The sequence below is a fragment of the Trachurus japonicus genome, chromosome 3 (genome assembly GCF_045865225.1).
Source record: "Trachurus japonicus isolate A0001 chromosome 3, Traja_1.0".
NCBI classification, from domain to species: domain Eukaryota; kingdom Metazoa; phylum Chordata; class Actinopteri; order Carangiformes; family Carangidae; genus Trachurus; species Trachurus japonicus.
Window position 1 is genome coordinate 13,828,693 of NC_140909.1, and position 13,825 is coordinate 13,842,517.

The following is a 13,825-nucleotide window of genomic DNA, read 5'->3' on the forward strand; positions in this document are numbered from 1 at the left end:
GTGTGAAAGGAAATGTCATTTAAATTGAAATTTCTCTTTAATGAAGAGATTTACAGGGACGACATGGCACCGAAGACAGAGACATAAGATGATATTTCTGTGACATTGTCCTATGTCATGGGAGTTTGTGTGTTTGCAGATAAATAAACAAATCAATTGATTGAAATCCAGGGAGGACAGACGAGAGCTGCTCCTCTACCTGATTTACTGATGGAAAAGATGGCACCATGTGTCCGTAAGAACACCCAGGATACCCAGGATCTTTGTTTTAGCTAAAACTGCATCTTGTATTGTATTGTATCTGTATCTTCCATTCTTCAAGCACCTCTAAAAGACAGAATGCAGTATATTTTAAAACCCAGACCACGCAATCCAACATTCATTGTCAGTAAACTAGTTCTTCAACCCACACGGAGGACTGAAGTCCAGGTTCACGAGCTCTTGTCCCATGATTGAAAAACAAAAGCACAGTCAGGTACGCCTCCTCCACCTAGTATGTAGCCTACTGTAGCTATAGGTTGGGTGCTATTGCTTCTGGTGCTGGGCTCATGTGTTTAAGAATGGATGTGCTGACTGTGAGAAGAGGGGGGGATGAGGAGGAGGTGGGAGGAAGGAGGAGGAGGAGACTGCTACTGTAGCAGTGCATCAGCAGAGGTGAGACCACAGCCACTACATCACAGTCTGCTGACTGGAGAGAAGGGTGATAGACCCACTGTGAAATATACACACAATCCTGATTTCCAAGTTGCGGTGGCACAGAGAGTTTTAGACCCATCTGTAAGTGGATGAAGTCGTATGAGGAGAAAAAACACAGGTGATGCAGGAAAATCAGTGCAAACGCAGAGTGTGCTTGTCTCTTTGAGTCTGGCCTTTTTCTTTCAAGGTTCAAGGGCAGCTATGTCGGCCAAACTTATCCCAGCTGCATCGCATGCCGCCAGAGACAGACAAACCTACAGTGGGCTACAGTATGTGTGTCATTAGTGCTGACCCAGATGCTCTGAAACACTGACTGTCCTGTGACTGCACTGCATTCCCAGAATAACTCCCCTACAGCTCATTACACAAAATAATAACATTTAACTACCCCTGCCTTGGAAATACAACCTAAATTAATTGCAATAGAGACAAAGGAGGACACACAAAGACAAAGAAATATTATGTGGACATCATTGATCCCAAATTCTTAAAAGTTGAGGTTGGATCCAGCTGCAGAGGATAAAAGCAGAGATTCTGTGTGCAGTGCAACCTGATCAGAGAGACAAAGAGTTGACTGGCTTCAGGCTTAAGTACAAAGATTAATAGGTGAGAGAGATGGGGGGAGGGTGGTGGGGGGGGGGGGAGTTACATCACACACAAGCAAACCCTGTGCAGTCCAGCACCAACACCATCCCTCCCACAGCATATCATGTCAGCGCTGGCCAGTGAGGGAATTAATCCTGAGTAATAGCTGTTTGGACATACACCCTGCATGCCTGCGCAAATTCTCAATGCAAAACCAGCCGTGTGCACACATGTATACAGAGCTTATAGGTGACTCCTGCGGTGACGTCCCACAGACAGCACAGTTTTTCCCTTTTAGCCTCACAAAAAAAAAAAAAAGATTTAACAAGATATTCAGCCGACCACAGCTCCAATCCAGGCAGCCTATGAATCATGCACCTATAGCAGCAAGAAATGTGTGCATTGCAAAAAAAAAAAAAAAAAAAACCGCTGCTACTGTGGAAACAAAAGATCCCAAATTTTCCACCCAGTGTGTTGTTCTCATTTACTATTTACAACAGATGCCAGTTGCAGGAATGTAAACTGTGGATGTGACAGGAGGTTAATGCAACACAACCAACTGGCTCGGCGGTGTGCTTGCTTACCCTCTGCGGCCAAAGCGCACCGGACAAGAAGTGAAAGCATTCCCACGGACAGCAGACAGTTTGCAAGCATCCCCGTTGCTCCGGCTCGCCACCTGCTCCTCAAACATCTCCCCTCTTCCTCTCTGCTGGCGTCCGTCCTTTGCGGCTGCTGCAGCGGCGGCGGTGGTGAGCGCCCACCGGGGTCCGCTCCGCCGGCTCCCACCACCACCACTTCGGGGTGACCCGTTCTCCCACTCCTCAAACCGGGAGCCATATCCAGTGGATAAGTTGCAGCTGAAGTTTCGGTCGTAAATAATACATTGGGATCAATCCTCGTGCGTGTGAGAGGGGGGAGAAACACAACGCGTCCCGCGGTCTCGTCGTGTTGTCCAGGGCTGGATGTTGAAGAGAGAGAGAGAGAGGTGGTGGTGGTGGAGGAGGGGGGAGAGAGAGAGGGGTAGGGGTGGTGGTGGTGGTAGGGGGGGGAGCAGGCAGTGAAGGGAAATTAAGAAATGCGCCCTATCGCTCCGCTCAGCCCGGTCCACCCATCATCATCATCATCATCATCACCGCGGAACGTGTTGGCGCAGGGCGACGCTTTACTTTGCCCGAAGCTTTGAACATGAAGCTGCTGCCGGTGGAGTGATGGCTGACATTTATAGGTGCACAGGTGCCGGTTTAGTGACCAATGTGAAGATGCTGCTGCTGCTGCTGCTGCTGCTGCTTCTACTAGTGGATGAAAAAAAAAAAAAAGTCTTCCACCCTCCCCCGGTCAAAGTGAGCAATGCTGTTAATTGTGTGCAGAAAGTCAAAGCCGAGAGTCTGCAGGACGACCTCTGCTGGGTGCACGAGACAACACACAGCCCTCGTGTGACTGAGGCAGGTGAATTTTTCATAAGGTCCAGGTCTACCTGTTCACTCACTCATGTTGGATTTAGACTCAGAGGGACACACGGCTGGACAGTAAAGTACTTTTCCTCTACTAACAGGTATGTAGGCTCGGTGTCTGTCCTGAGGGTTACAGTAGCCTAATTACTACAGGAATATTCAATTGTGTGAACAAAATTGAGGTGTTGTACCTCTTCATCTCCACTAGATGTCGCCACAGACCTGGTTAATCACTGGGCTGTTGCACTTTGCAGGCAGAGACCCCAGTTTTTATTTAGTCAAGGACCCCAAACTTTGAACAGAGAAGAACAAGGTCCGTGTGATTTTTCCATCATCAGGGCCGTTGCTAGGAATTCTGGGCCCCCTTAAAGAATACTAAAGTGGGCCCCTCCCCCTAACTTTTCCTTTTTTTTTTCTTAGACTACGTATGTATTATCGTTTTTTATTTAGCCTTCTTTGTTTTGATGCTAATGCAGCATTACACTGCAAAAACTCAAGTATCTTAGCAAGAATATTTGTCTTATTTCTAGTCAAAATGTCATTTCTAGTCAAAACAAATCTCATTCTACTTAAAATAAGACACATCATATTAAAAGTAGCTTGTTTTTAGACACTTTTTTTTTTACTTCTTTCAAGCATATTTTCACTTGGAATAAGTAAAAAAAATCTGATAGTGGAGCAAGTTTTTCTTCCTTATTACAAGCACAAAAAACTTACTTTCACTGGCAGATTTTTCTATTTATTGTGAATTTAAGTGAAAATTATCTAAAAATAAGTTAATTTTTAGGTAATGAGTCTTATTCTAAGTGGAAAGAGATTAGTTTTGACCAGAAATGAGACATTTGGACAAGAAATAAGACAAATATTCTTGGAAAGATGTTGAGTTTTTACAGTGTACTATGAGTATTAGTCAGGGTCTTACGCAGAATAAATCAGTCATACAAAGATTAGACTACTGGGGTTTTTTATGGGCCCTACTGGGCGCTGGGCCCCTAGAATTATCACCACCTTTCTCCCCTATACAACGGCCCTGTCCATCATTATGCAGTTATAAAAGTTTGAATTTCATATTTTTCTTGTTTTACGTTTAGAAATGAAAAAGCCATTGAATCAAATCACAAAATCAATCCTTGACTATTCTATTTATAATTTTAATGAGTCAAAGATCCGAGTGCTTTTTGAAGTGTTTGTATTGTAAACATTTGTTTTTAATTTGTGATTTATGTTTTATTATTTGTTGATTATTTTGAAGAGGAGAGTGCACACCTACATTGATGAGGTGCTCACAAACAGAAAATGAACAAAGGAAAAAGAGGAGACGAAGACCTCTTGGTTGGTCGAAACGTTGGTTTTTTAACCTTGAATAAATATATTTTTGCATCCGAGGCTACGGAGTGTGCCACATTCTCCTCTTTTTTCTTTTTCCATTATTTGTTGATTAGACAATTTGAGGATGTCATCGCAATTTCACCATTATATACACTGAAAGATGTATCAAAACAGATAACAGATCAATTCAATGTATCCCAATATTTTGAATAGTTATACAGTATAAGTGTTGTGACCAAATAAAATCACTTATGACGATAATCATGATTTGCAGAGCTTCTTGTGTTGTTAGCAGATGTGTGAGAGTTACAAGAGGGTGTAGTGTAAAAACTGTATTATCAACAAAAACAAAAAGGGGCAAGAAGGCATTTGCATGAACACAAAGGATAGAAGAGACCAAGTCAGAAAAAGCTGCTTCAATAGATTTTTTTAATTCAAAGTGAATCTTAACAATAATACACCATAAAGTCTTATTTTGACACTCACCAAAAGAGTCACCTGGAAAACCCGCTTAATGTGACAAAGTAGAGAAGGCTTGGTCACACCTAAATCACTGAGAACTAGAGAGGAAACACTATCGCAAACTGTAAAGAGACATCACATCCATAGAGTTAGTTTTCCCAGTCCTCATACTGTAAATATTGCACAGTGCAATTGCTACATGGCAAACTAGTGTAGCACAAAATAAAAAAAGAAAAGAAAAGCAAATGAAAAAAAAGGAGAAAAAAAAAACAAAGCCACAAAAAATCTACAGGTATTAAAACAGTAACAGTTCAGATTTCATAATCAAGTCTATTTGATGAGCAATCTAAACAGATGATTCCATAACTTGCAGTGTGAATTAACTCTGAAATTGATAGATGACCAGAAACTGAAAATAAGAGTTTGAGGAAAACAAACCTCATCAAATCAAATCAAAGAGTAACACAGTAGCACATTGAGACTATTACAGACCCTGAATTAACATCTCTAAAGGATAATATCGCAGCAAAGGATTTTTTTTCTGATATCAAAGTCATAACTTTAATAGTAATCATTTTTACAAATGACTGTTTTATCTGTTAAATGTTACATGAATCCTCAAAACAAAAAAAAAAGGAAAAAGGAAAAGAAGTTATCCATAAACCAAAGTGTCAATTGTGTGAAAAACTAAAAACAGTTCTAAGATTTCTCTCCTCTTGCATCCATTCTTTTCCTAAACAAGTACTGGAGAGTTTATGCAGGCGCATTGCTGGTGAATACCTTTGGAGGAATCAAAACACAGATTACATTTCACATGCTTAGTATAGGGGAACTACTTCAAGCACTAATCTGCCAAGTTCATGCCTTGTCGTCATAAGCTTTCTTTCCCAAAATGATACTCAAGTTATGATCAGTAAAGCATACAGGTAAGAAAAAAAGCTATCCAAAAAAAAACCATACAACCACATCAGTGTCAGTGTTTAAAATGCGGAGTATTGCACTCGTGACTGACTCTGCAGAAAAAACCACAATAATCTCCTCGTCAGAGCCGCTTCCATCCAGAACGCGTAATAATAAACATCCGGGTAGACTATTCCCGGACGTACGGCTTGGCTGCCCTGGTTTTAAAAAAAGCCAGCGTTGACAACTGTGCTCTGGTCACTACCGCTCAGCCTAAACTCGCACGGTGGAAAAGCTGCTCTGAGCACGCAGCTTCTAGGCAGACAAAGTGAAGCAACTTAGGTGTAACATGCAAGGTCATGTAAAGCATGGAGATCATCTAAGAACACTTGGTGGTGCAATGACCGCACAATGTAAAAGTATTGCATCTGCTGTTCAGCCAGAGTGACTATCCAAAGATCGTTGAGTGTCATATCATTCAAAGAGTACATGTGTGTTATGTGTGTGTGTTTTACCGGTGTGTTATCACAGAGAGACTCTGGTGGCGGAGAACCACCACCGTGTACATGTCCCTTGTTGTGTCGTGTCGTGTCTACATGCTGATCAGAGAAGTACAAGTCCCTGGAATGACACCGTCATTAAGTCCCATTTTTGTATGTGAGTGTGTGTTTATTTTTAATTCTTACTTGAGAGGCCGTTAATGTACTGTCTACATGTTAACGGGCTGTAATTGGACTCTATGCCTTCCTCTTCAAATAAGCCGTGAGGAAATCACTGTGTCAAATTCTCACTTTCTGAATCTCAAGGCACATAAACAGTGCTGCTCACACTGTCTCAATTTCAGTAAGGAACACATGACAATGGCCACAGTTTTGCATTGACAAAACATCATTTCGATATGAGACACTCATAAAGGGGAGAGCGATCCGAACACAAGGCAGTTTAGAATGACAAATTGTGAAACTTATAGTCTAGCCAGATATAACATTGAACAGATAAAAAAGTTGCAATAAATATTTGTTTAAATCAATTGAACAGTAAAACATGTTGTAAAACATCATTTGTGAACAGAAACATTTGGGCAAGTTTATTTTTTGGACACACAGTCTAATCACCAAAACCCCCTTACCAGCCTTACTACCTGTATGAGTGCTTAGTGGCGAGTGTGTTTGTGTGTGACTGGTGGAAACATTACAGAAGCTTTTTCAAATGAACTAACACAATGGGTTTTTTTTTTCTGGCATCTCACAGTGCTCCTGTAACACACCAACGAGAACTGGTAGTATATCGTATACGTACAATGAAAAAGTTAAATCAATCCTGCAAGCTACAGCTTTAGATGTGTACAAAACGTCAATATGAAAACATACAAAAAATTAAGTTACATCGATACATCATTTATATGCAGTGATGAGCCCGAAAGGTTAATAAGGATAAAATACTGATGCAAAAAACACACACCCCGAGAAACAACAAATGCAACTAATATTCATCATCAGCAATACAGTAGTTACAATGACACTCCAAATATGAACGCAAAAACACAAAAATCAAAACCACTTCTATTTCAGATAATTAGGGACCTATACAAAAATAGCAACGCTAGGTTTAAACTCAGAGAAATCACCTAATTTCACAGCTATTGAAGTGGCAATCATCATATAGCAGCTTATCTATGATACATTCAAGACAGAAATGATACGACTTATTAATTGCCCAATAAGCTAGACAAAACCTCGGCCGATTTTAAATACAATTTCTTTTTTTTGTATGTTTGTTTTAATTTAACCCCATTCTACAACTACAGTATAACTGAGGTCTATGCAAACAGAATAGCTACCTTGCTCAGGAAATGAATTACAGTCTTTGGTGCTGCACAAGCAACTTCATTTGAAAATTAAAGACAAAAAAAAAATACACACGTAACTAGTAAAATGAACAGAAAAAATGCACACACAGCATATCTACATATATATGTATACATATATATAGACTGGTGCTTCCATCATATATATATATAAATATGTATGTATATATCCTCCCTGACGGAATGTATAAAATAAGCAGTTGACACCGATAAGCCTTAAGCCTTTAACAAATGGTATAATGTAAAGGGAAAAAGTTAACTTTGTCACACATGCATAAATGAGAGAATTGCACACAATTAACTCACACCTTATCAAGCATCTGTACTAAATAGTCTAGCTCTATAATATATGTCCATATATGTGTGTATATCAAATACTGCATGGTTTGCTCAGGCTTAGAAGATTCCATACCGTTAATTTGCATTTTTTCCTTACCTAATCAAAGCCATGCCCACCACACTTCTAAATATCTAAGAAACAAAGTGAAAACACTCAAAATGAAAATACGAAGACGAAAAAAGAAAAATAATCAACGACTATTTAGATTGTATTGCAGTTTCATCAAACAGTACAAATACTGTTAGTAATAAGAGTTTCACTAAATAGAAAGTGATTATCAAATATTAAGCAATACTCAGTACTTGCACTTTGTACACTAGTTCATTCGGGATAGGGAGAACGAAGAAAAAAATAAAAGAAACGAACAATTTTAATGAGACAGCAAGCATTCGCAACAGCAAAGCATGCTGTTCTTCTTGAGAGAACAGAAAAGTTACTCACTACACATTGAAATATACACTGACTCCAAAAAATAAGCACCGCTATCCGCGATACATCACATCCATGCAGGCTATGCATGGACATATACACATGTGCATATATATATACTCACACATAGGATGCATCGACTGATTGGAATTTCAAGTGCTGCAGTCCAGTACATTAATATTCATGTATATAGTCATATATAAGTAGTAACATTAACAACCTCAAATATGTAAGGCACTATGGCTGGGGACAGTTATACAATGCAGCGAGTCTTGTGACACAAACAATAAGAGCAACGTCTATGCATCTTTCCGTTTACATTTTTGCTCATGCAAGACCACATGCAGCGTGAGGAACAACCCTATTTAAATCGGTTAATTGACTTGACATTGCTAACACCAAAAGACACCGAAAAGGTACAAATACTTCAAACGCAGTACGACATACACTGTGGACAACATGTGCATCTGTCAATCTAGAGCTAGAGACTGGGATGGCTTTACAAATATGGATGTGTCTTGCACACGCAAGAAGGCAATATAGAAAAATAGCTGGGATCAGGGGTGCAAAGTCTAACTATTCAACACCACCCCAATTATTTACCTGTTTTGAGGAGTATTCGTAGAAGATCCAATGCAAAGATATATCAAATGTGCAAAACACATTAAGTGTGAGTTTAACTACCCATTCATTCTTTCATTCAATCATTCATACATTATTTCCTTCTTAATTTTTGCCCTAATCAAACCATTGGAACTCTTGTTTTAAAGCTTGAAGTTCAATTACACCCAAGTCTACATGATTCAAAAAATAGCTTGCTTTCTCTGTGGTTGTGCCATGGTTTTTGGATAATGAAAACCATGTTTTTTTGTGGTTTCAGATAGAATTCGCCCTGCTAACTTAGCCCTCAGGTGGTATGAAGGGTACCTGGGCAACCATGCTCAGATGTAAGGGTACTGGTTTATTTTGGTAGGGCTGAGAGGGAAACTGGCGTAGGCGGGCGAGGCAATATAGGAGTGCGGGGGGAAAAGGGGCTTGAACTGGCCCTGGGGGTGCAAGGTGGGGGAGGGCAGCAGCCGGGGGTTGATGCCCACTGTGACCTGATGCACGATGCCTGCCGGGTGGGAGATGCTGTAGGTGGGCTGGAGGACGGGCCGAGAGGCTCCAGGGGAAGCAAGGAGGTGGGCCACAGGTGCAGCGGTGACCAGGGGACCAGACGGGGGATAGGACAGTAAGGTGGGCTGGGAGTGCGGGTGGCCCCCAAGGTGGGGGTGGGGGCCCGTAGTGTGATTCGGGCTGCTGTGGGACAGGGTAAATGTGTGCCCATGCATGGTGGGAGGGATATAGGCCTGTGGTCTCCGGTGGGCAAAGTTGCCGTTCCATTCCTGATGGCAGGAACCGAAATGCTGCACCTGAAGGAGAGAAGGAGAATCTGACTGATCAGACTCTTAAGCTTTTTTCATCAACACCCCCGAGTTTCACTTTACGAGCCACTAGATGCTGCTCTTTTCCACAGTTTCGCACGTCTATGCTGCGTCTCTGATCAGCCAGTCACACTCGTCACATCCACCTCATCTGAATTTGCATGAGTAACATTACAACATCCGATTCATTTGCTTTTTGTTAACTGGCCACACAGTACATGACCAGTATTGTAGAAAAACGCCTTTAACTTTAAACACAGTTGGAAATCTTCGCTCACATGGTAATTATGAGTGTAGCTTATAGATTTATTAGCAGCAAATGAGATTAATTAAGTTCAATTTACAGTAAAGTGGGCTCTTGGATGTTAAGGATTTCTTGTTACAACGTCTTTCTATCCTGCAGGATACAATGGATTAATGTGACGGTGTTAAAAAATGGGACGCCATCCAAACCAGCAGTGCCTATGGCAGTGACTAAACCTTGCTCATGCGTCAGGGGTACAGTTTTCATCATCGCTGCTATCTGTTTTCTTTCTTAAATATATATTTTGCCATCTACAGGCAGAATATATAGTAAATGTGTGTGTGTTTGTTACTGTGTGCTCACCTGCCCAAAGCCCATAGGCTGCTGTTGCTGGGGCTGGAATGCAGGGGCGATCTTCTGCGGCCTGTTGAGGAGGGGAGTGGAGTGGTGATGCTGTCGCCCAGGAATGCCTCGCCCTTTGGACGGGCATGAAGACTCTAAGACTGAGGTGGGGAGGTCACATAAAGAGTGGCAAACGGAGACACAGAGAGAGAGAGAGACAGAGATTATTTAGTGTCCAACTTCCAACCACATTATAAATAACAGCCATAAACAGATGCAACCAGAGATCGGATCCAACCACAACCACAGAGATGGCAACATTTGTGGCAGGAGGCTTTGTAGACTTGTCAGTGATTTCAGCTGTGTTTGATCAGTCTCAAACCTTTAAACGTAGTGGCATCTGTCCTCCGAATATGATCTAGAGGGATTATAAATAGAAATGTTCGGAAGATCTGGGAGGGGTTGGTAACTAAGCTTGTTCATAGAGCTTATAGTGGGGTCAGACCACCGGCTATAAATACCCACACTAGGACTAGAATGGAAAGCTGTGCCCTTTTATGAGAAGCTTTAGATGCAATAGTTTCAGGGTTGGGGAGGGAGATGCCTTTGACATGAAAGGTGATATGACGGTTTGATTTTTCTCAGAGGATTTTACTGCACTTTAAAAAGACCTATAAAAAGTCAAGTCTTAAATGACGATGTTGCTGAAAACGACAGCAGCGTGCCACTGACCACAGCTGTTATAAAGCACCACATGCAGCATACATAACTCCCTGTTAACACCTGAAAGAAAACATTCAAATATGTATTTGTTTTAAAGATATCTAGAAAAATGCCTGAGATTTTCTGACAGACATCCGTGCTTTGAATATTTGATTCAAGGTGTTAAATATTTTAGGGCAGTTATGCATGTCTTATGTGGCTTTATGAAGTGAAAATCCACACACAGAGTCAGAGTAAGAGTCAGTCTGGAGCTGGAGTGAGGACTGTTGACAGCAAACAAGTATCCACTCCAGAGATCAGAGCGGATACGTCGGGGCAGGCCACCCATAATCACCTGTGAGAACCTCTGTGGCCTACTAAGACAGAGTAATCCCAGGCCATGTGACCTGTGGAGCAGACAGCAGCAGTCGTGACTGGATCTTTGGGCTAGCATGACCTACTCATACACTCACTCGGCTTCTGAGAGGATAACACCGTCAGATCTGACTTCAGACACACAGCGGCTGAGAAAAGGTGTCCTGTCATCTGCCTTATCATATGTTTGATGGAACCTCAGTCGCTGCCCACTGTCGCTTCCAGCTGTCCTTATATAACAAAGCTTGACATTTAACATACTGTGGATCATAATGTCAGCTGTAGTCGGGAACACAAATAAATCTATTTGCGTTGGCGATGCATCATATGCCGAGTTTCACCTGTGTTGCCGGGTGTTTCGCCGACAGCGTGGTTGTTGATGTTGTTCTGCACCCTCATTGGCGGCACCACGACAGTACGGACTGTCGGCTTGCCAGGCTCGGTCCCCGGGGCAACGCAAGCAACGCGGGGCTCGCAGTTCTGGTTGCTGTCGGCGATGTAGCGCCTCTCTGTGAAGGGACTGTTGCTATGGCCGGAGGCGTCTGAAGCAGGCGAGCTGTCCACTGTGTCACAACCACTCTCCTGTTCGTCGTCTGACATGCTGCAAGAGGGCAACCAGCGAGGAGGGAGGTTACAGACGTCTCTCTCTTTTTTTTTAATTGCGGCAACTAATCAAGCAACACATTAAAGGGAGCTTTGTTTGAATCTGCTGCATTAATAAATAAATACCTATTAGGGTGTTTGCAGGGTGAGGCGCTGGACTGGGCCGAGGCTGAGGAGCTGGTACTGAGCGTGCTGTCTGGACTGCTGAGAGAACAGACTCTCTCCATGCTGACGGTGCTCTGACACGCCTCACAATCTGCAGTACCCTTACATCTAACAAGCAGAAAGAGAAAAGTAAAAGCAAATGATTAGATGCTGGTATTTGGAGAAAAAACAACAAAAAAACACTAGTTGGATAATATAATTTGTAGGTTCATAGGTACTCACTCCCCCATCGTGTGTCTTTGTGTGCTCTCCTCCTCATCGCTGCTGATACTGATGACGCTGACGGTCGGACTGGCCAGGTCAGAGATCACCATGGCCTGCCGCTGCTCCTGTGAAACTGAAAGCTCCTCGCAGTCTGGCTCCACTTTACAGCAGTTCACCTCGTCGTCCTCCACCACCCGCCCTGTTCTTTGCTCCCCTCCAGCAGCTTGCCCTTCCTCCGGGCACCTGGCTTTCTCCTCCGCTACCTCCACCACATTCTTTGCTGTATCAGCCATCTTTGGGGACTGGCATACTAAATTTTGGATGTTTGTATTTTGGGAGAAGTTGCTGCCCCTAGGGAGGAAAAAACACACCACATTTAGAGAGGGGAAAGGTCAGGTGTGTGTGTGTGTGTGTGTGTGTGTGTGTGTGTGTGCAAAAGGCGAAAGTATCATACCTGTTCACACAAGGCTTGGCTCTCTTGTTGGCAGTTGGCTGCGGCCACACCACATGTGCAATGCCTATGTTGATTGGCTGGTGGGTGGACATTGTCATTTGGTTGGTTAAGAATGGCTGAGGGTGTGCAATCATGGAGCTGTAATGGTTACCATGGGGACGCACTTTCCTGCATTAAGAAAACAGAACATTGCGAATTGAGCCAAAAGCCTTTAGCACCATTACTGATAAAACGGCCTCAGTCACCGGTCCCAAAGGACACGTATGAGTCATCGATCATTAACATTCAGGGGAGCTAGCATGCTGTATGCTGTATTAGAGCATTCCCAAGGGTGCGTGAAGCAAAGAAAGAGTAAAACACTAATGAATAGTGTTTTATAAAATACCATAGATTTTAACTATAAAGACATATATGACAGAATATAAGAAATGCATGAAAAAATCTTGTGCTGTTACACCCCGAGAGACACAAACAAATTGCTTACCCCCAGTCGCCCAATCTCTGTGAGCCCGCCACAGTGTCAGATGCCAAGGTGGTTGGTGGTGGCGGCACTGATGTCACCTGCTGCCAAGTGGGCACCAATATCTGCTGTGCACGGTTGGACCAGGCCTGTTAGGAGTGCAGCGAGGAAAAATGGTTATAGTGCCGTATTTTTTATTTTATTTTTTTGGTCATTTTCACTCATTATAGATAAAATAATGACATAAAATGATAATAATAATAATAATAATAATAATAAACTTTATTTGTATAGCACCTTTCGCAGGTAGAAACCACAAAGTGCTTCACAGTGTTAAAACAGTAGCAACAAAGCAGAGCAAAACAAAACAAGACAAAAGACATACAAGAAAAGCATAGATACAAAGACCCACGGGTTAACCAAATGCCTGTTTAAATAGGTGGGTCTTTAAGTTCTTTTTAAAAGTATCAACAGAATCCAAAGAGCGTAATGAAAAGGGTGAAGTGTTCCACAACATGGGAGCTACAGCAGGAAAAGATCCTTGATGATCAGATTAGATTCTCTGAGATCTGCTGCCACCATTTATATTCAGGTTACCCCCCCTCACCTGTGTGATGACTCCAGGTCTGATTTGTATGGGCTGGATGGGGGGTGCTTGAGTGACGAGAGGCACGGAAGCCTCCATTCGAACAGAATAGCCTGCTGGTTTGGCTGTGTTGGTGGGGATTCCTGCAGGGACAGTGGAGAAAAAAATGTTTTAATTCAAGAAATGTAGCCCTAACAACGAGAAAGA

General features: G+C 42.4%; 2 protein-coding genes across 5 annotated transcripts in view; both read right to left on the reverse strand.

The window, feature by feature from the left end:
* Positions 1-2,654, reverse strand: part of kiaa1549lb (KIAA1549-like b) — a 54,778-nt gene extending 52,124 nt beyond the window's left edge. Inside the window, exon 1 of one of the 3 annotated variants that reach the window (XM_085762895.1) lies at positions 1,866-2,654. In XM_085762895.1, the coding sequence (XP_085619021.1) occupies positions 1,866-2,118 (253 nt within the window). In that variant the 5' untranslated portion in view covers positions 2,119-2,654. The remainder of the gene's footprint in view (positions 1-1,865) is intronic. The other 2 variants (XM_085762906.1, XM_085762917.1) reach the window with 2 other exon arrangements.
* Positions 2,655-4,473: 1,819 nt separating this feature from the next.
* The window catches only part of hipk3b (homeodomain interacting protein kinase 3b), a 40,656-nt gene continuing 31,304 nt past the window's right edge, over positions 4,474-13,825 (reverse strand). For both annotated transcript variants that reach the window (XM_085762970.1, XM_085762978.1), the window contains 8 exons: positions 13,640-13,761; positions 13,057-13,181; positions 12,573-12,740; positions 12,137-12,469; positions 11,876-12,022; positions 11,488-11,747; positions 10,091-10,230; positions 4,474-9,471 (listed from right to left, as the gene is read on the reverse strand). In XM_085762970.1, the coding sequence (XP_085619096.1) occupies positions 9,001-9,471; positions 10,091-10,230; positions 11,488-11,747; positions 11,876-12,022; positions 12,137-12,469; positions 12,573-12,740; positions 13,057-13,181; positions 13,640-13,761 (1,766 nt within the window). In that variant the 3' untranslated portion in view covers positions 4,474-9,000. The remainder of the gene's footprint in view (positions 9,472-10,090; positions 10,231-11,487; positions 11,748-11,875; positions 12,023-12,136; positions 12,470-12,572; positions 12,741-13,056; positions 13,182-13,639; positions 13,762-13,825) is intronic.